The sequence below is a fragment of the Peromyscus leucopus genome, chromosome 8b (assembly GCF_004664715.2).
Source record: "Peromyscus leucopus breed LL Stock chromosome 8b, UCI_PerLeu_2.1, whole genome shotgun sequence".
Taxonomy (NCBI): domain Eukaryota; kingdom Metazoa; phylum Chordata; class Mammalia; order Rodentia; family Cricetidae; genus Peromyscus; species Peromyscus leucopus.
In genome coordinates, this window is record NC_051086.1 from 94,312,564 (window position 1) to 94,335,450 (window position 22,887).

General features: G+C 42.1%; 1 protein-coding gene across 3 annotated transcripts in view; it reads left to right on the forward strand.

Moving 5' to 3' along the window:
- The window catches only part of Fbxl20 (F-box and leucine rich repeat protein 20), a 65,108-nt gene that overhangs the window by 25,997 nt on the left and 16,224 nt on the right, over positions 1-22,887 (forward strand). For all 3 annotated transcript variants that reach the window (XM_028889511.2, XM_028889513.2, XM_028889512.2), the window contains exons 2-7: positions 176-237; positions 11,954-12,008; positions 14,569-14,643; positions 16,593-16,687; positions 17,906-17,974; positions 22,666-22,761. In XM_028889511.2, coding sequence (XP_028745344.1) covers positions 176-237; positions 11,954-12,008; positions 14,569-14,643; positions 16,593-16,687; positions 17,906-17,974; positions 22,666-22,761 — 452 coding nt within the window. The remainder of the gene's footprint in view (positions 1-175; positions 238-11,953; positions 12,009-14,568; positions 14,644-16,592; positions 16,688-17,905; positions 17,975-22,665; positions 22,762-22,887) is intronic.

A 22,887-nucleotide genomic window follows, 5' to 3' on the forward strand; every position in this document is an offset into this window, starting at 1 on the left:
TAATCCTACCTGTGGTTCCCAGGATTTGAACTCAGATCATCAGGCATTGAAGCATTTCCCTCCTAAACCATTTTGCTGGCTCCCCAATATTTTTTTTCTTTTAACCTTTCTCCTGAGGGTATTGCCTCCTAACTATGAACATGATAAAATGTTAATGGATTTTTTTTTTTTACAGATGTTCTCAAACAGTGATGAAGCTGTAATCAATAAAAAACTTCCCAAAGAACTCCTACTAAGGTAAGTCTGAGCCCTAATTCTATTTCAGTTGGTGGTATACATCGTATTTGTATGTGAAGTATAAACTTGTTGCTAGTTTTCTGTTACCAGTGTTTGTCAAGAGAGACCAGCTTTTTGAAATTGTCATCTACAGATGTTAGGCTGCATTCATAGCCTTCACGGGATCATGCATGAGGCCAGCTCACAGGTCTATCTTATCTGGAATTTTAAATTTATTGTAACAATTTTAAAAAGTTAACAGTGTCTCATTAGACTTGCATATGATTTTGTAACTTGCCTTTGCCTTTACCTTATTGTAAGATAGGTAGAAATTTTTCAGTCCTTTGAAGAGACAGTCTAGGCCATACCATATCCCTTCTCTTTTATGTTTGTATTAAAATGTTACCTGTATGAAGAACATTGCTCCTTATTTAAAAAGCATCTTTGTATACCCTCTGTGGAACAGACTTATACCCCACCACCACATCTCTACCCCTTGAGAGACAGGGTTTTCTCTGTAGCCCTGGCTGTCCTGGAACTTGCTCTGTAGACCAAGACTGGCCTTGATCTCAGAGATCCACCTGCCTCTGCCTTCCTAGTGCTGGGATTAAAGGCATGGTGCACCACCACCACCACCACCACCACCACCACCACCACCACCACCGCCCCGGCTACTTTTTTTTTATTTCCCCTTTGAGACAGGGTCTCACCCTGTAGTCCACGCTGGCTTGGAATCTTGCTATATAGAGCAGGCTGGCCTGGAAGTCAGAGATCTCTCACCTCCGCTGCTTAACTGCGGGGTGTAAAGCGAGCACCACTAGGCCTGGCCCCTTGTTTTAAAAGTAAACACAATTCTTCTCTTCCTTAGACCACATTAGGATTGGGATTTTACAGTACTTTTTTTTAAATCTTGTAGAAACTACATTGTAGCACTATCTGTGACACAAAATTCAGCCTCCAATTTAGAGATGTCTGACTTAAGAATTACCTAGAGCCAGGGTGGTGGTGGTGGTGGTGGTGGTGGTGGTGGTGGTGGTGGTGGTGGTGGTGGTGGTGGTGGTGGTGGTGCTAGTGGCACACGCCTTTAATCCCATCGCTGAAAGGCAGAGGCAGGCAGATCTCTGAGTTCAAGGCCAGCCTGGTCTTCAGAGCGAGTTCCAGGATAACCAGAGCTATATAGAGATCTTGTCTAAATCAACAACATCAGTCTAGGTGAGCTGATGACAGCTGGGAGGCAGAGGCGGAAGGATCAGGAATTAAAGGCTATTCTTGGCTACATAGTAAATTCAAGAACAGCCTGGGCCAAAGACTCTTTCTCAAAACATGAAATTAAAATCTGAGGTTGAACATTTTCTTGTTTTATTATTTTTGTCTTGGGGTGGGGGGTTGAGGACCGAACCCAGGGCCTTGTGCTTGATAGGCAAACGCTCTACCACTGAGCTAAATCTCCAACCCCCATTTTCTTATTTTAGAATGAACAATATCAGTCAGAGCATGAAAGGCTTTTTTTTTTTTTTTTTTTTTTGTGAATCAGGGTCATAATCCTGACTGACCTGAAACTCTGCCCCACAGGCCCGGAATTAGAAAGGCATGAGCCACCACATTTGGCAAGCATGATCCTCATAATGAACTGTTTAAAAGCTTCTCATACTTAGATCAATAGCTCAGCACTTACTACAATACCCTAATGACCTGAGTTTGATCTCCAGAACCCTTGGAAAGTAGAAAGAGAGAATGGATTACCAAGTTGTTCTCTGACCTCTGCACAAACACACATCAGCAGCCCCCACCACCACCACACTCACAATAAATAAAAGATTTAAAAAGGCTTCTAAAACTAATATTTTTGTGCAGAAGATTTAAGGCCAGAGATGGTCACCCGTGTTGTGAGCTCAGCATATCACTTATCTTTTGCTTCTGTCTCAGTCTCCATGAAGAAAGGAAGGAGTGAAGATACTTGTCAGGACTGACAAGTAGGATGAGAAAGTGTGGATCCACCTCAACAGATGCCTCAGTTGCGGGCAGGCATGGCCCTAGCAAATTCCAGGCCAGCCAGCGCTGCACAAACAAACAAGATACAAATCTCTGCTGTCCTTTGCTCCTCTTGCTCAGTACTAAGAATCAAACCTGAGGCTTTAACCATGCTTAGACAAGCACTCCACAGTGAGCTACGGCCCCAGTTCAGTGGTCTCTAGTGTATCGTTAGGGAGCTGATTTGCTTCTGGTGCTTTTTGTTTGTTGGTTTTGAGACAGGGTCTCTGTGTAGCCCTGGCTGTCCTGGAATACACTATGTAGACCAGGCTATCCTCAAAAGTCACAGATCCAACTGCCTCTGCCTCCCAAGTACTGAGATAAAAGGCAAGCATTACCATACCCTACTGCTCTAATTTTGAAGTGAGTTTGTTTTTTTTTTACTATTGCTTTTTATGTATCTTTTATCACAGGAAGTGGTTTTTTTTCTGTGTTTCTCTGGTTGGTTTTTGCTGGTTTTGAAAAAGGGTCTCACTGTGCAGGCTTTCCCTCTATACTTCCACCTCCCATGTGCTGGGGTTATAGGCCTATGCCAGCCTGGTTTTGTTTTTGTGATAACAAGATCTGACCCTTTAGCATAGACTGGCACAACCTTGCTTCAGTCTCCCAAGTGCTGAGATTATAGGCTAAGCCACCATACTTAGCTTATCATAAATCTGGATAACTTGAGTTGTTTCATATATACATTGTTATGTTACCTATGAAAAAATATCTGTCATTTGTAATTTTACATCATCATCATCATCTTGTTTTTTCAAAACAAGGTTTCTCTGTGTAACAGCTCTGGCATCCTGAAACTCACTTTGTGGATCAGGCTGACTTCGAATTCACAGAGATCTGCCTGCCTCTGCCTCCGAATTTATGCCACCATCTCTAGCTTTGTTATTATTTTAGGTAGAATGTTCAAGTCATGGTGAATGAAGGTGATTCCTGTCTTGTTTCTGACTTTATAAAGGCAGTATCTTTTTAATGGAATAAAAAGAAGTATTAACAGGTCTGCATGTTAACCTATTAATCTAGAACATTGTTCATTTAATATATCATGAACCTATAGGTAGAGAAATAAATAGGATTTTTACTTTGTCTTTTTGTTTTGTTTTGTTTTGTTTTTCGAGACAGGGTTTCTCTGTGTAGTTTTGGAGCCTGTCCTAGAACTCTCTGTATAACCCAGGCTGGCCTTGAACTCAGAGATCCGCCTGAGTGCTGGGATTAAAGGTGTGCATGCGGCGGCCCAGCCTACTTTGTCTTTTTTGTGACTGTACTACAGTTTTTTTTACAATCAGTTCCTGGCTGTCAGGTTTTAGTTTTTCCCCATTTGCTATAGTAACACAGCTAAGTGATTTTTTTTTTTCTTTAAAGTCTTCTAACGAAGAATTATTTCATTAGAGTATCATCCTAGGCAGGAGTCATTGGGATGAACAGGTTAGGCAGAGTGTGGTGGTACACACCTGTAATCCCAGCACTTAGGAAGGAAAAGCCGGCAATTCTGAGTTCAAGGACAGCCAGAGCTACATAGTAATACTCTGTCTGAAAAAAAAAATGAATAAGATAAATATTCTTGATTACTTTCAAACTTACAGAAAAATTACAGTATGGAACCCAAGCTCATCCTTTTTGCTGGACATGGTGATGCCTTCACCCTCCTGTAATCCCAGCATCCAGGAGTTTGAAACCCTGAGATCATGAGTTTGAGGCCAACCTAAACTAAATATAGAGAACCTATTTACAGATAAGCAAACAAACAAAAAACTGGTTTTATGAACATGTAGGAAAGGAGGAAAAATTGACCCTTATAAATTGATGGTAGGGATGTAAAACTGGTACAGCAATTATGGAAAAAAAAAGCTTGGCAGTTCTCAAAAAGCTAAATTTAGAAATATCATATAATTAGCATTCCCACTTTTATAGTTAGAATAATAATAATAATTGGAATGAGAGCTGGTAGGATGGTTCAGTGAGTAAAGGCATTTGCCACCAAGCCTGAAGACCTGTATTTGATCCCTGGGACCCCCTGACCCCCCAAATAAATACATAAATATAATAAAGTAATTGAAATGGTTATAGCAGCATTACTAATAATAGTCAAAAAGTATAAATAACTCAATTGTTTATAAACTGAAGAGTAAACAATGCAGTATGTCCATACACTGGATTATTACTTTACCTTAAAGGATGAATTATGGATATGATCTATAACCTCTATGTATGTTTTAAAACATGCTAATTGGCCGGGCATTGGTGGCGCACGCCTTTTAATCCCAGCACTCGGGAGGCAGAGCCAGGCGGATCTCTGTGAGTTCGAGGCCAGCCTGGGCTACCAAGTGAGCTCCAGGAAAGGCGCAAAGCTACACAGAGAAACCCTGTCTCGAAAAACCAAACCAAAACAAAACAAAACAAAAAAAATATGCTAATTGAAAGGAGTCAGACACAAAGACCTTGTTACTCTATTCCCATAATAGGAAATGTCCTGAGTAATCAAATCCATGGAGGAAGAACGCAGAGTGGTAATTCCTGAGGCTGGGAGGAGGAGGAAGTAGTACCTGGGAATGTCTAGAAGATAGTGAGGTTTGGCTCTGCAGATAACTATGTGCCACAATGTGTGTGTGGAAGTCTAAGGACTAAACTGGGCATTGGTTTCTTCAGTCTTCATGTGAATTCTGGGCATTGAGGTCAAGTCATCAAAGTGATTGGCAAGGGCCTTTACTACTGCTTGAAGGTAAAGCTTTGCTTAGCTACCAGATAATGTTCTGTAAGCAAATTTAATCATAGATTTTTATGACACCTTGTAGCATCCTATACAGCAGTTAAGACAACACTAGCATCTAAAACATTCAAGCTTCTGATAGTTCATTTGACCTAAAGCTGTTTTCAACTGCCAATAATTAACTTGAGCTAAACAATATTGAGATTATCTCATGTAAAGTAATATACAAAAATAAACCAGGCTATTAGGCTGATTGGTTTAGGGACCTGCAAAGTTTTAAGTGAATTTCTTCCTATATTCTGTGGTAACTAGTCTCATTCTGGCTCCAGAGCTGCTTTTCCTTACATAATGGCTCCCAGCAAATACCGGATTACTCTTTCCTTGTTCGCTCTGGGTACAGAGGTAGTTAATATTGATCCCTAGTAAAGTCTTTTCTCAGATCTTAGCCCAATTAGCCTAATCCTGAACCAGTCACTATAACTGACTCAGACTAGAACAAAGTGGATGCTGGCGAATCAGAGTGCCACCACAGGCCAGGAGTCTCCTTCAGTTAGGGTTCTCCTAAGTGTAATTTCTCTCTACCAGCCTTTTGATGTGTTTCGGATGGCACAAAGACATGTGTTGGCATGACAATATCTGGGCCTAGACAAAATATATAATGAATAGAGGTTTGTTTCTCAAGAGTTTTGGAGACTGGGAAGTCCAAGATCAAGACAGAAGAGGTGCCACTGTTGTTGACCTTTTCAATACATTGTAACAATCAGAAGAAGGGCCGCTGGTGATGACCTTCTCAATACATTGTAACAATCAGAAGAAGGGCCGCTGGTGATGACCTTCTCAATACATTGTAACAATCAGAAGAGGGCCGCTGGTGATGACCTTCTCAACACATTGTAACAATCAGACAGAAGAGGGCCGCTGGTGATGACCTTCTCAATACATTGTAACAATCAGACAGAAGAGGGCCGCTGGTGATGAACTTCTCAATACATTGTAACAATCAGAAGAGGGCCGCTGGTGATGACCTTCTCAATACATTGTAACAATCAGAAGAAGGGCCGCTGGTGATGACCTTCTCAACACATTGTAACAATCAGACAGAAGAGGGCCGCTGGTGATGACCTTTTCAATACATTGTAACAATCAGAAGAAGGGCCGCTGGTGATGACCTTCTCAATACATTGTAACAATCAGACAGAAGAGGGCCGCTGGTGATGACCTTCTCAATACATTGTAACAATCAGAAGAGGGCCGCTGGTGATGACCTTTTCAATACATTGTAACAATCAGAAGAAGGGCTTCTGGTGATGACCTTCTCAATACATTGTAACAGTCAGAAGGGATGCTGGTGATAACCTTCTCAATAATACATTGTAACAGTCAGACAGACAAGGGGAACCATTTTTTTTTCTTCCAAGCAGGGTTTCTCTTGTGTATCTTTGGCTGTCATAAAACTCACTCGCTGAGTAGATCAGGCTGGCTTCGGACTCAGAGATCCACTTGCCTCTGCCTCCCTAGTGCTGGGATTAAACATGTGTGCCCAGCACATCCACTCTTTTATGAGGACCTTATCTCCTGATAAAGCACTATCTATCCACTTCATGAATAACTACCTATATACTTTTTGTTGTTTGGTGTTTTGAGAAAGAGTTTTACCAATGTGGCTCTGACTTAGCCTCATGAGTGCTAAGATGAACTGCCATACCAGGCTTACAGTCTAAATTTCTATGTGTGTTTTAGAACAGATGTAAACTTTGTATTTCTTATGCGGTTATAGAGTATAAATATTTTTTTTGCTTGTTTGGTTTTTTGTTTACTTGTTCTTGTTTCATTTTGTTTCGTTTTTTGAGATGTGATCTCACTATGTAGCCTTGGCTGGTCTGGAACTCAAGATGTAGACCAAGATGGCCTCAAACTCATAGAGTTGGTTGTGCATGCCTTTAGTCCAGTACTTGGGAGGCAGAGGCAGGTGGATCTCTGTGAGTTTGAGGCCAGCCTGGTCTACAGAATGAGTATCAGGACAGCTAGGACTATGTAGAGAGACCTTGTCTCAAAAACAAAACCAAAACGTCCTTGAGTCCATCTGCCTCTGCCTCCTAATTTTTTACTTTATGTATTGGGTGTTTTTCTTTTTTTACATGCATATGTGTACATGTGCATATCTGGTACCTGCAGAAGCTAGAAGAGGGTATGGGATCCCCTCAAACTGGAGGTTTAGACACTCTGAGATGCCAGGACTGAAAACAGTCCTAGTTTTAGTTGGGGATCAAAGGTAATTTTCTTTTTTTCAGGTGAACAAGTAATAGATTTATCATTTTTATTGGAAAATAAGAATTCTAATAACTGTGCCTTTACCTCAGTAAAACACTATCCTACTTTTTTGTTTTGTTTGAGACATGATCCCACTGTATAGCTGTGGCCCTTCCAGAACTCAGTGTGTAGACCAAGCTGGCCTCACACTCAGAGACCCACTCACCTCCCCAGTGCTGAAATTACAGGTGTGCAACACCACATCCTACTTTTGGATTTCCTCAAGGGGAAAAAAATCCCAGGGGCTTTCCTGATAATTGAATCTATGATCAGTCTGAGAAAGAGCTCCTCGAAAGGGCATGGGAGCGCTGCTTCTCTCCTGTTCTATAGCCTTTGATCTGCTCATTTTGTCCTTTGTGATCATTATAATGAACCCGTAAGTGTAAAAAGAAAAGTTACTTCCCAACACATCCACAGTTCCTGCCATTCCTTTTCCACAGAGCTTTGTTGTGGTGGCCTTTGCATAGAAAATGGGATTGCTAATTGCCCAATACGATCAGAGAGACTTGTCATTAGGACCCTACAACACATTATTTTACTTTATGGGGTATAGGTGTTTTGTCTGCATTTATGTCTGTGTACAGGTGTGCAGTGATTACAGAGGCCAGAAGAGGGCATTGCATCCCCTGGGGCTGGAGTCACAGGTGGTTGTGAGCTGTCACATGGGTGCTGAGAATCAAACCAGTGCTCTTTTTTTTTTTTTTTTAGTTTTTTTTTTTAATGTGTGCTTTGCCTTTATGTATGTATGTTCACCTTGTACATGTCTGATGTTCTCAGCAGATCCCCTGGAATTGGAGTTAAAGATAGTTGTGAGTCACCATGTGGGTGCTGGGAGTTGAACCCAAGTCCTCTGGAAGAACAAGTACTCTTAACCCCTGAGCCATCTCTCAGCCCCTTCTGCTTCAATTTAGAGCAGTAGAACTACTTTCTAGGGCTGGAGAGATGGCTCAGAGGTTAAGAGCACTGCTTGTTCTTCCAAAGGTCCTGAGTTCAATTCCCAGCAACCACATGGTGGCTCACAACCATCTGTAGTGAGATCTGGTGCCCTCTTCTGGCCTGCAGGGGTGTGTGCAGACAAAACACTGTATACATAATAAATAAATAAATAAATAAATAAATAAATAAATAAATCTTTAAAAAAAAAGGAACTACTTTCTAGACAGTTCATCTTTGTAATACAGTTAATGAAGTTGTTAGTTGTTGCTATCGTTTAGATCTTGAGTGTCTTCCAAAGGCCCGTGGATTGAAGCCTTGGTCCTTAGTCTGTGGCTCTGTTGGAGGGGAGAGCACTATTGGCAGGACATCAGGTTATTGGGAGTGTGCCCTTGAGGGGACAGTGGTGGAATCCTGGCCACCACCACATATTCCCCTCATGTTACACATCAGCTCACCAATGGTCTAAGCAACAGCACAGCCAAGGAACTGTATGATCGTCAGGTATTTAGTGCAGCGAGGGCACTGCACTACACAGTGCACGCTGAAGAATTTAATGTACTCTGTGAGGCTACCAGGTGTAAACTAAATAAGGCTTTTACATATCTCCTGAATATCATTGTGGTTCAAATAATGGTACTGAAAGTATCTAATAACAAGATCAGGTGGCTGCTATGGCCTCTCTTAATATGTGACAAAGAGGATCATTTAAAAAACTTGAGAAAGCTGGACATGGTGGTATGCACCTTTAATCCCAGCACAGGAGGCAAAGACTGTCCTGTCTCTGTGTGATTTCAAGACCATCTTGGTCTATAGAGTCCTGGGATAACCAGGGCTACTTGGAAAGACCTTGTCTCAACCTCCCTCCCCCCTAAAAAAGATAGAAAACCACACATGAGGTGGGCTGGAGACATGGCTTAGCAGTGGATCCAGGTTTGATTCCCAGCACCCATACTGTGGAACCATTACTTCAGTTCCCGGGGATATCTTGCTTTCTTCTGATGCCTGTAGGGACCAGGCAATATAGGATGTACATATACATTAATTCAGGTAAAACAATCATACTCAGAAAATAAACCATGAAACAAAACATGTAAGCTGTATATAGAGGCACACACTTTCAGTCCCAGCACTTAGATGGCAGAGATAGTCAGATCTGTGTGAGTTGGAGGCCAGCCTGGGCTACAGAGTGAGACCATGTCTTAGGAAAATGACGACAAATACATGAGACAGCCAGGTGTACACCTGTAATCCCCATCAGGAGACAGAGACAGGAGAGTGGCCCACCAGTTTGAGGCCAGCCTGCTGTTGCTGCTTACACTTTGTTTTCTTTATTCTCATCTCTCTTCAGAGGCTAGTGGGAAAGGGTGTGTATGTGTTTGTGGGGATCAAACTCAGGTCTCTGAGCATTCAGGACAATCACTTTACCACCCAGGCCTAGTGGCACCCGTTTTCATTGGATTACCCCATCATCGCTGTTTTCTGGGCTTCTGTTGAGGTATTTTGCTGACATTGCAGGATCTAGAGCGGTATGTTTACTCACCCTGTTGTTCCTGGTCCTTGTAACTCAGTTGTCAGCCTCTTATGTGGAACAAACACAAATGTATCAGAAATCCAAGATGAGTCTGAATTAGGTGTGTGATCACACACTTGGAAGGCTGAGGTAGGAAAATCACAAACTCAAGCCTGCTAGGGATACAGGGTGAGGGGAAGGTCAACCTGAGACCCTGTCTCAGAAAGTAGTAAATAGGGCTGTGGATTAACACAGAAGCAGAGCCTTTGCATAAGGGACATTTCTTGTAACAATTTAGTGCTATTGTTAGTTTTCCTTTTTTCTTCTTGACACAGTGAAACTAACTGAATAATCCAAACCACCGTCCATATGGTGCATACTTGTAATTCTGCATTCTAAGATGAGGTGGAAGGGTCAGGATAGCCCCAGCTGCATAGTGAAACCTTGTCCTGCAGAAGAAAGAACACGAAAACAATGTTGGCATCAGAAGGGAAAATCCTAAACAATGTCCAGTGAAAAAGGGAATCAGAAACAGACTTCCCAACACATAGACACATTCTCTTCCAATGATTTCTGACAGAGGTGCCTTGGGAAAACATTAGCCACATGCAAAAGGATGAAATTGAACTGGAGAATATAAATGTAGTTCAATGGTGACTTGTGGGAAGCTTGCTCAAGGCCCTGTGTTTGATCCCAGCAGCACACACACAAAATGAAGTTAGAATCTTACTTTATACCATATCCAGTGTCTACCCCAATAGACACCCCCCCCAAAAAAAAAACTAAGCATAAGACATAAAATTATAAAAATTTTAGAATAAAACAAGGGGGAAGGCTTCATAACATTGTACCTGACAATGATTCCTTGTATATGACACCACAAACTCAGGAAGTGAAAGAAAACTATGTAACTTTTTCTGCACATTGGAAGACGCTCCAGCAATAATAAGGCAACCCTAAGAATGGAAGCAAATGCTTACCGTGTAGAGTGAAGGGCTATAGTCTTGAATGCACAAAGAACTTCACGGTGCAACCACAGAACCCACAAACTACCTGGTTTTAAAATGACTACAGGACTTAAATGGGCGGTTTTCCAGAGGAAATGTGCAGATGGCCACACACCTCAGGAAATTCCAGAGCTTGGCTTGTGACTTGAATGAAGTACCTGGGAAGCCAAGGCAGAAGTGTCCTGAGTTTGAAGGCAACCTGGTCTACAGAGTGAGAGTCTGCCCCAAAACACCAACCACAAAGGCACAAAGAGATACCAGTTCTTATTTCATAGCCATTAGTGTGGCTGTTAAAAAACAAGAAATAATAAATGTTAACCAAGATGAAACAGTTAATTGGACTATTTTTACACTGGTATAGGTGTTTAAAATGGTACAACTGATACATAACAGAATCACAATTGTGCAAAACAGTGGTCCAGAAATTCAACTCCTGAGTATGTACCTGAAATAATTGAAATCAGGGACTCAAACAGGTATTTGTATACATAGGAACAGAATTCATAATAATCGGTTGGAGAAAGTAACACAAGTAACTGTGAATGGATATATAGAATACAGTATTTATATAAAATGAATGAGTATTCAACCTTACAAATGAAATCATAGCAAGTACTTTGCCCAGAGAGAAAGTAGAATGATAGTTGTCAAAGGCTGAGAGAGAAATAATGGAGAGTAATTGTCTAATAAAAAGTTAACAGTTTGATAAGATATTGCATGATGAGAACCAATGTTTAATGCTCTTGAACTATACACTTTATATAGGTAGGTTAGTGGCTGGCCCTCAACTGCCATGTCATTCAATGTGGACAGAGTTATTTTTGCAGTTTGCTCAGGGTATGTCTGTATTTGTTTGAAAGAGCTTCGGCCTCTGGATGATGGAGGTGTTCATGGTGTGTATGATATTGTGTGTGCACTATTGTAGGTTAAATCCATGAGACTTTTCTTAAGCAGCTGTTTGAGGGTGGAAAGGGGACAAAGAGCGGACTAGAGGGATGACTGTGAGCAGTGTACAATGATATTCATAAAATACAAGGAAACCTATTATTTTGTACACTACAACTTTTTAATTAAAAAAACAAAACTAGATGTGGTGTTTGTATACCTGTAAGCCTAGCACTCCAGAGGCTTTGACAGGAGGTCATCCTGATCAACATAATGGGGATGGGCAGGAGAGAAAATGTATAAGACAGACTATAAGAGAAATGATACAAGTTTGTTCCTCTCTTCTCTTCTTAGGATATTTTCTTTCCTGGATGTTGTTACCTTGTGTCGCTGTGCTCAGGTCTCCAGGGTAAGATGGTTGACATTAGAGGGACCTTTTTCTGGCTCTGAGGTGGTATTTTAGGTGCTACTTGTATTTTACAGAGAGATGATATTTTACTCCAAGTACGACATACATCCCATATGGTTCTGGAATGGATTCTGTTTTATGTACTGTTCCTAACATTTACATACTATAAACAAGAGGTACTTTAGTTGAAAGCATTGACTCAGCTAATTAACTAAGCTTGACTCAACAAATTATATAACAAAATCATATTTTGCTGGTTTTGTAGTTCATTTTACACCAGCACATAGACACACATATGGATGTTTTAAAGACTCTTGAGCGTTTAATTCTTGTTATCTTCACATAGTCTTTCTTGGGCAGTGGTGGCGCACGCCTTTATTCCCAGCACTCGGGAGGCAGAGGCAGGTGGATCTCTGTGAGTTCGAGGCCAGCCTGGTCTACAGAGTGAGATCCAGGACAGGCACCAAAACTACACAGAGAAACCCTGTCTCTGGGGGGAAAAAAGGCAGTCGAGGAGGGAAAGTTGGAGTAGAGCAGCACTCACGGGGGTCCCATGAAGTCCCGCTCGTGTGTCGGTGACACAGGTACCACTCCTGCTGCTACTGGATACGAACCCCAAAACCTTAATGTGGAACTCTCCCTTTATGGTTATCCTAAGGTAATTTCTCCACCCGAAAAGCTATACTTAGGTCTGCACATCTGCCATTTTGGAAACCGTCCGCAGTGTAGTGAGTTCTTTGTAGTTAGTGTCCCAGGAACTGTACGGTCTTTAAGTACAATTCTTACAAGTGAGCACATTTCCCTCTCTGACTCCATGTGAGCAGAAATCATCTTCCAGGGCTGTTCACAAGTGAGCTTTAATTGTGGATTTCATTTAAGGAAGGAAGGGAACCGTGCCAAATGTCATTAAATCTGGACCATTGGTGCATTGGTGTCTGTTGATCTCGGTAATTAAGGGTTGTGTTGGGAGGGAGGTGTTTGCTCTTGCAGTGCCGGCGTGCACCAGGCTAGACCTAACACTGAGCCACACTGCCAACACTTTGAGGGGTTCTTGTTTTGTTTTGTTTTTTTAATGCAGACTCTAGGGAGGAACCTGTCATTCCTAATTTTAGGCTGAGTTCTGCATGCTTCCTTCTCCCTGAAGAACCTGGCAAGGACTACCACACAGAGATATATTTAGTTCAGGAATCTCCTAAACATGTGGTTTTTAAGTTTTATTTGTTACTTCTATGGCTAGCTATTTAGAAGACAGAACAAAACAAAACAAAACAAACAAACCACTGGAAAAATCTGAAGGCACAAAGAGAAAAGTATCATCGACCACGTGAGAACCTGACCTAGTTTTAGAATAGCTTCTTGCTTCCCGTCTCGCCGACATGTTTCTTACTGATCGTATGACCGTTACCCCTGGGCTTCTCAGAATATCTAGAATTTTGTTTAGAAATTTTGAAGAAAAGTGGGACATGGTGACCCAAGCCCTTAATCCCAGCACTGGGGAGGCAGAGGCTGAGGGGTCTCTAAGAGTTCAAGGTCACTCAGGGCTACACAGTGAGACTCAGTATTAAATATAATTCAGAGAAAAGGCTATAAGTATAACCTATATTAAATTGCTTCTTAAATTTGTTGTAATAAAGAATATTCTAATACTAGGTGGTGGCGGCGGCGGCAGCGCACGCCTTTAATCCCAGCACTAGGGAGGCAGAGACAGGCAGATTTCTCTGAGTTCAAAGCCAGCCTGGTCTACATGGTGAGTTCCAGGACAGCCAGGCAGGGCTACACAGCAAAATCCTGTCTTGAGTGTCTTGGGTTTGAAGATACCCCTGGGCTATATAGTGAGACTTTGTCTCAAACACACACAAATAGTTTGTACATTTATCGTTCTGAACAGTACATGGCTTTTATTATTTAATTAGGGGAAGCCTTTAAAGGCTTTAAAATACCAAATGATCTACAACAAATTATCTCCTACTGAAGTCATTTTTCACCCAGTCCTAACAAATTTTCTTGCTGCCTCCAGTTTATTGACTAGATAGCTAAACAGTGTTAAGTTGGCAGCTTTAAAATTACCACCAAGTCCTGGGCCTGGCATCCTAGGGCTGTGGAGGCTGAAGCAGGAGATTAAGGGTTGGAGGTCGAGCTGGCCTGCACAATAAGACCTTCCTGAGAACCAACAATTCAAACTGCAGCTTAGTGGTAGAGTGCTTGTCTAATGTACAAGGCCCTGGATTTGATCCCAGCGTGACAAACAATAAAATAAAGCTGTCACTGAGTCTAGTTGGACAGAGTCAAGTTGGACAGAATACTGGTTAATTGTAAAGCACAGCTAAGTGAGTCGTTGACTAAGGAAAACACAATTAGAGAGAAAGATCGTGGAGCAGGCGCCCTGCCCGCCTCCCCAGTGCTGCGCAGCCAGTGGGGTGCTTGCAGATTCTGTTGGGAGGGGCTGAGGAAGGTTCGGGTCGTTCTCAATTACTTGTTAGTTGAATTAGGAATTTAAATATTGCTAGTTTCTGTTTTCATTTTAACCGCTGCTCATTCTATCTCTTCTTATTCAAAATAGGCTTGGAATGTCCTAGCTCTGGACGGCAGTAACTGGCAGCGAATTGACCTGTTTGATTTCCAGAGGGATATTGAGGTATAATTACGTGGTGTGTGACCCCATTTCTTTCATTAGTGGTTACAACTCTAATCCTAGACATAGGAATCTTCACTTTTCCACTGAAGAAATTATTTTTGATACAGCTAAACTTGTTGAAGCCCCCAGTGTTCTCAAGAAGATTTTCTTAGGTGGACGTGATGACACAGGCCTTTAATTTCAGCAGAGTCAGGCAGATCAATATGAGCTGGAGGCCAGCCTGGCTGCACAGTGAGACTGTGTCTCAAAACAAAACAACAACAAAAAGTGTTTCTTCAGGTTGGGGAAGAGAGTACGAGGACTTGAACCTAGGGCCTCATGTGTGACAGGCCACACCTTGCCACTGGCCTCATGTGTGACAGGCCACACCCTGCCACTGGCTTGTTTTTTTACCCCTAATTCCCTTCAGTTTTTTGAGGATAAGCGGACTTATTTCCCTGAAATAATGCTAAGTTCTTTAATAACATCCCTTCTGAACGGAGACCGGAAGGGTTTGTTTTGTAGTTTTGTGTTTGCTCATGTAAAGCAGGTTATTTTACATTAATTTATTGAATGGTCAGGAGGTTTTGGATGATAGTTGTGTTTGTTCTTGATGTGTAGTTTGGTTATTGGAGGAACAAAAATGGAGATAGTTTTTTAATGGAAAATGAAAAGTGGGTAAAACTAAAATTATTAAATTGTTTTTACTAATGAGGGATGATTTTCATGTGTGTGGGGGGTCTTTTTTTTCCCATTTTAGTATACTTTTAGTATAGCTTGTTACCTCTAAATAAAAAAGTGTAACAGCATCCAGGCATGCACATGCTATAATCCCAGCACTTAGAGACAGAGCCCCAAAGCTCAGAAAGATGTTGTTCAAGGTCAGGGTGAGAGATGGCTCAGTTGATAAAGTCCTTGCCATCCAAGCATATGAGGACCTGAGCTCAGCTCTCCAGCATCTGTGTACAAGTCAGGAGTAGAGGTACACCAGACTGATGGGGTGGAAGCAAAGACAGATGCATCCGAGGAGCTGGCTGGCCGGCTACTCTACCTGTGTGGAAGCTCCAGGTTCAGGGGAAGCTTATTTCAAAAAATAAAACTAAGAAGCAATTAGAGAAGACATCCCGACCTGCACAGGCAAGTGCTCCTGCACACATATGCACGCACCACACAAAGTTCAAGTTCATCCTCAGCTACATAGTACCCATACTAGCCTTGAGTAGAGGAGATGTGTCTCAGAATCAGCGAAAATCAGGCTGAAAAGATGGCTCAGCAGTTAAGAAGAGCACTGGCAGCTCTTGTAGGTTTGAGTCCCAGCATCCACAAGGCAGCTCACAAACAACCCTCTTTAACTCCAGGTTCAGGGAATCAGGCTCCCTCTTCTGGCTTCCACAGGTACTGCATACATGTGATGCACAGTCATACGTGCAACTAGAATCCATACACATTCAAACAAACCAACCAAAACACTAATGTTATACCGTTATGCTGCATTTACTTCACAATTCTCTGATCTTATGCATATATATACTTAAAAAACATGACCCACAGAATCATTTGGTGAGATGGTAATTGCTCATGGAGTTCCTGCTATCTGCAGAATACTATAGTAAGTGTTTTAAAGGACACAGAAGTCAACGTGGAAGGTTATGTCCTTCCGTATCCGTATCTGGGTTTTAACCCAAGCGACCCGTCTACGTGCATAGAAACTCTGCCAGAACTAGACAGCCCTGGTCCTCAAATACAGGCTGTCCTACCTTTGACCAAAGAAGACAGACCGCAGTTGTGTTCTGTGTAGAGAGATTAATCAGAAAGACTTTCTCAGAATAAGTTGACATTTTCACAGGAAGAGGTTTTATTTAGAAGCCTTTCTCTTTGTTTATAAATTGATTTAAAACAAAACAACGAGGATGTGTTCTCGTCAAAAGAAGTAACGTAGGCCGTCTTTTTGCTTAACTGTCTCTTTATAGGGCCGAGTAGTAGAAAATATTTCAAAACGATGTGGAGGCTTTTTACGAAAGTTAAGTCTTCGTGGGTGTCTTGGAGTGGGAGACAATGCATTAAGGTGAGAAAATAAATCTGTGTAAAAGTAACTTTGACCTCTTAGGTTGAAATCCAGACAGCACCAATCACTCAGAAAAGGCTCAAGTAGATTTTAAATTCCTAAGCTGTTAAAAATGTAAGCACAGACATTGGTTGTAACAAAAATATCTAATAGGAAGTGGGGACCGGGCTGTTGTGGCATACTGTGATAATCCCAGGTTAGCGTGTTTGAGGAGGAGGCTAAGTCTGAGTCCGTCTGGGCTACATAGCCGGCAGAATAGAAAAGTGTTCCACATTAAAATAGTTCTTTGGGGACCTTGAATAAGCTTTTTTTTTAGGCTTTTGTTAACTCAAAGATAAAATCATTTAGCTTTTATTAACACAAAGATCAACATTTAGCCCCAGAAATTAAGAAGTTAAGGCGGAAGGATTGCAAGTTCAAGGTCAGCCTGGGCTGTGCAGTAAGACCCTGCTGAGAACCCTGGAAGAAGAAACTGTTCACAGCTTTAAAGAGCCGTGTGGTGGGAAATCGATTTCTTTCCGCCCACCGGCTGCCTCGTCCTGTCGAGCTCGTATTCGTACCGCACGCACCAAATCCCTAAGTTGGTTTCTTTTTCCTCCACCCAACAGCCAGTTCTTGGATTTTGCAGATCCTGGCTGGCTGTTTCCATTCCCTGCTGACACCAGCTGTGCGCAGGCTGCCAGCTCAGTGCCAGGAGTCAGCCTCTACTTGAGATGCCAGTTGCAAGCCCCACAAATCTGCACACATCAGTGTTACCGTGACTCTTCTACAATGAGTCCTACAGTGCAGTTCAGGAAAGCGCCTTAGGTACTAGTGACAGTCCGTTATAGAGCGCATAAATGAGTAGCTAGAGGAAGTGCTGTCCAGGGCAGGGTTTATAAGGGACTGGAGCACAGGGGCGCCTGTCCTTGTGGAGTTGGGGCCTGCCACCCTCCCCTCACACCAACCCAGAGGCTCTGGTCCCATTGCTTAGTGGTTTTATGTAAAGACATAAAGACCAAATATGAGAACAAATGCTGCTCCTCTGACCTGTCACTCAGGAAATTACAAGGGTCTGAGGATCTCTGTCCTAGTAACTAGGAGTAAAAACCAAGTATGTATTTTGCATATTATGGTATCATAGATGCCAACAACCAGAAGTACCAGTGGTAATGCCTTTTTATATCTAGAATTTTGTCCACCTTATTTATAACCTTTAACTTTTCTTTCCCCATACAGGACTTTTGCACAAAATTGTAGGAATATTGAAGTACTGAATCTAAATGGGTGTACAAAGACAACAGATGCGTAAGTATTGAGTTTTAGGAGGATATTTCATAGTCCATAGTCTGTCCTACTCTAGCTGTGACTGTAGGCTAGGGAACACATTGAATTAAGTTTTCTTGATTTTTGAACAAGTTTTTGTTGGGCTTATGATGCTAGGATGACCACAGGGCCTTGCAGTGTTGCCACTGAGCTACATCTCTAGTCCTAGAAGAAGAATTTTAAAAAGAAAAAATGATTGAAAGTAGAAGTGGAATAGCAGCTGGGTGGTGATGGCGCACACCTTTAATCCCAGCACTTGGGAGGTAGAGGCAGGTGGATCTCTGAGTTCGAGGCCAGCCTGGGTTACAAAGCAACTTTCAGAACAGCCAACCAGGACTGTTACACAGAGAAACCCTGTCAGAAAGCAAAAAAAAAAGAAAGAAGGAATAGGAAGCTTATTTTTGAACTCATCTTTGATACTTAAAGTACAACTTAAAACTGCAGTTAATGTATGTAGATACTGTAGGGCTAATTATCAAAAGCCACATAGATTAAAACTGTAAACACAGACCTAAACAGATAATATCATTAAAAGAAAATGACTGTGCCTTTTTTAAAAAAAAAAGTTAACATAATCCTTCATCTTTGAGAATCTTCCAGTCAACAAGAGATGCACAAGTTGACATGGAAAAACTTCTGAACCCTTCTGCATAGCCTTCCCAAAGTCTAGATGGTGACTGTGAGCCACCACACCCTGCTGTAACATTTTACTTAATGGTGAAAGACTTTTTCCCCTCTAAGGTCAAAGCCCACTTCGAGGGCTGGGGTAGGACAGGTAGAATACAACAGGTATTAAACCCAGGTTCTGAAGTACATTCAGTAAGCACCCTTGTCACTGGGGGAACTCCCAACCCACTCTATTTCTAGTCCACACTGCACTGGAGCATCTGGCCAGTGCAGGGAGTTTGGGGGTATTTTTTTTTTGTTTTGGTTTTGTGTACACAGGGTTTCTCTGTGTAGCCCTGGCTGTCCTGGAACTCTTGCTGTAGCCCAGGCTGGATTCAAACTCAGAGATCCACCTGCCTCTGCCTCCTGAGTACTGCAATTAAAAACGTGTGCCACCATGCCTGGCTAGGGGTTTTGTTTTTTAACACATCTGGGCAGATGGAAAATAAGTGAGCAAATAGAAACAGTGAAGTAAAAAAACCTTATTTATGGGTAATAATCCTACAAATCTGTTCATGCAAAGTCATAAACTAGGGCCAGGAGAGATGGCTCAGCAGGGAAGAGAGGGTGCCGCTGTTCCAGCGCTGCGTCTAGCACCACATTCAACTCCAGGAGATCCGATGCCACACACACACACACACACACACACACACACACACACACACACACACGGTTTTTAAACTTCAAGACAGTCATAGGCAATTCAGAGGTGGTTGTGTATACCTATAACCAAAATATCAGGAGTTCAAGGCTAGCCTCAGGTATGTGAGATGCTAAAGTTACTGTGGTGGGTGGGCGTGGCGATTCACGTCTTTAACCCCAGCATGGAAGTCAAAGCAGATAGATATCTAAATTTGAGGCCAGCCTGGTCTACATAGTGAGTTTCAAGACAGCAAGGGCTACACAGAGAAACCTGTCTTGAAGAAACTAAATAAATAAATGAATGATTTTAAAAATCATAAACCACCAAAAGAATGCTACTATTCATGAACAAGTTTGAAAAGCTCCTTATTGCCAGTGATTTGACTTGGGGTACAACAGCACTGCTGTGCAAACCTAAGGACCTGGGTTCAACCCCTGGGGCCCAAAGCTGGCCTGTGACATCCACAGACATACCAAAGCACCTCTGTGCCCACACTCAATAATTATGCAAATAATAATATTTTCAGCATTTAGTCCCAGCACTCAGGAGACAGAGGCAGGAGAAGCTCTATGAGTTTGAGGCCAGCCTGGTCTACAGAGTCAGTTCCAGGGCAACAAAACCTATACAAAGAAACCCTGTCTCAAAAAACAAACAACAACAACAATAATAATAATTCTCTAGATAGAAGAACAATATTCAAAAAATTCTGTTTTTATACATTAGTGATAAAATGAAAAAATGAAATTTAAGAAAAAAGTTTCAAGTTAGGAAGTATGAAACATGCTTGTAATCTTGACATTTAGGAGGTTGGAGATGAGATTAGCAAATTAAGACTATCCTTGGTGACATAGTGAGTTTGAGGCCAGCCTGTGCTACTTGAGACCCTGCTGTCTTAAGCAAAAACAAACAAGGCTTGGAGCTTGGAGAGATGGATCAGTCAGAACAGTACTGATATCTGAGTTCAGTTCTCTAGAACCCACTTTATAAAGCTGGAAGTGGTGGCACACACTTGTGGAAGAAGAGACAGATTCCTGGGACTCAGTGGCCGCCAGCCTAGTCTCCTGGGTGAGCTCTTGGCCACTGAGAAATCTTGTCAAGAAAGGTGACTGAAGAACAGCACCCAAAGTCCTGTGGCCACCACATCTGTGCGTGGGCACACACACAAAGGCAAATTCACCAAGATTTCTCTTAAAAAGGAATGAGTGTCTACAAATAAATGCAGTGAAGGATGTACAAGCTCTCTACACCGAAAACTTGCAAACCTTGCTAAGAGCAAGTAAAGACAACTTCAAATGGAGGAATTCGTTTATAGAGTCCATGCAGTTCCACCAAACCTCAGCAGGCTTTTTTCTTTTTTTTTTTTTTTTTTTGTTTTGGTTTCTCTGTGTAGTCCTAGTCCTGGAACTCATTCTGTAGACCAGGCTGGCCTTAAACTCACAGAGATTTGCCTGCCTCTGCCTCTGCCTCCCGATTGCTGCTATTAAAAGCTTGTGCCACCAACGCCTGGCTGACTTTTCTTTTTTAAAACTAACTAATTTAAACTTTTATGGGCACACAATATATAAAACTGTTAAGTGAAGCCCTCAGAGAAGTTAGCTACCCAGTTATGTCTCATTCTAAACATGACAGTGGTCCCTGCAAGGGAGGCAGACTCGAGCTCTGCACATCCAGTTCGAAACACTGTCTCAAAAATGCAAAGCAAACAAATAACAAAGCCTGAGGCCAAAAAGGGAGATGGAAATAATAATAATAGAATATTGGAGACTGATGAGAACTTAGTTTCTGGGTACTCTGAGGGCATGTGGCACATGCCTCTAATGCCAGCACTTGGTGGGCTGAGACAGGAGGAGTATGTTAGTTGAAGGCCAACCTGGACTACAGTGTAAGACCTTGCCTCAAAAAAAGTTTTCTCTGTTTCCATTTCTGGCCCACCTTTCTTTCTGTGCTGATAGTGCACCTGCCAACACGGTGAAATACTCTTAAGACCCACATGCCTTTCTACAAGAAATACAGCAGGCCCCAGGCACAGGACAAGGATTCTCCGTGTGTCCAGGGAGAAACAGCAGCTGCCTTGGGCAGACTAAGCCTGTTTCCACAGAAAAGTTAAAGCTGCAGCTGTATGAGGCCTATGTTAATCCAGCAGGAGATCTGGCAAGCGTTGGACCCAGTTCTACACCAGTTTTATGAAGACAAAGTCATGAGCTTGTGTGTGTGTCTGTGCACCACATTGGAGCGGGTGCCTGTGGAGGCCAGAAGAGGGCATCAGATCCCCTGGAACTGGGGTTACAGATGGTTGTGAGCCACATTAAACCCAGGTCCTCTAGAAGAGTAACCAGTACTACATATATATACATTTATTTTTATTTCATGTGCATTGGTGTTTTGCCTGCATATATGACTGTATGAGGGTGTCAGATCCCCTGGAACTGGAGTTACAGACAGTATTGAGCTGCCATTTAGATGCAGGGATCTGAACCCAGGTCCTCTGGAAGAAGAGCAGCTACTGCTCTTGTCCACCGAGCCATCTCTCCAGCCACACAACCAATGCTTTTAACTGCTGATTCATGTCTCTAGTTACAAGCTTATATATTAAGTATTTGTGGGCTCATCATGGCTGCGCAAGCCTGATGATTGGAGTTTGATCCCCAGAAACCATGGTGGAAGCAGAAAAACAACTCCTAAAAGTTGTCCCCTGACCTCTCCATAAGGGCTGTAAGGTATGCTTTGATACATGTATACATACACATAGACATCATATATATGTGAAAATCTTTAAATTAAATGTATTCATATAGGGTATTGGGTATGACCCAGTAGTGGAGGGCTTGTTTAGCATGTGTAAGATCCAGGGGTTGACCCCCAGCACTGTACATACACACAAATCATAAAACATTGGACAGAGGCCAGGCAGTGGTGGCACATGCCTTTAGTCACAGCATTCACGAGGCAGAGGCAGGTGGATGTCTGTGAGTTCAAAGCCAGCCTGGTCTACAGAGTGAGTTCCAGGACAGGTTCCAAAAGCTACACAGAGAAACCCTGTCTTGAAAACAAACAAACAAACAAAAACAAAAAAAAAAGTCAGGTTCTTTCATTACTGCAGAAAGTTTTTTGAATAGAAAATTGAGTGAAAACAGAAATAGAGCTTTGGTGCTATCTTTCAGATGTTTCTGGAAATTTTGTTTATTATTATGTGACTGGGAGTGCAGCGACACAATTGTGAGGTCAGAGGACAACTTCCGGGAGGGTCTTCTGAACCCAACTGTTCAGATTGCATGGCAAGCACTTTTACCCACTGAGACATCTCCGCCCAGATATGTTCTTATCTTAGGTGTGTATTCATTATTTTCTTTTTCTCTATTTGCAGTACCTGTACTAGCCTTAGCAAATTCTGCTCCAAACTCAGGCACCTTGACTTGGCTTCCTGTACATCAATAACAAACATGTCTCTCAAAGCTCTGAGGTAAATTTCTATAATAGTATGCCTGTTAATACATACTTGGAAAAAATAACTGATAATACAGTTGAAGTGGACAGTATTGTTTTACGGGTGTGTGCTGTGCTTCCCAGAAGACCTTTCTCTTGCTCC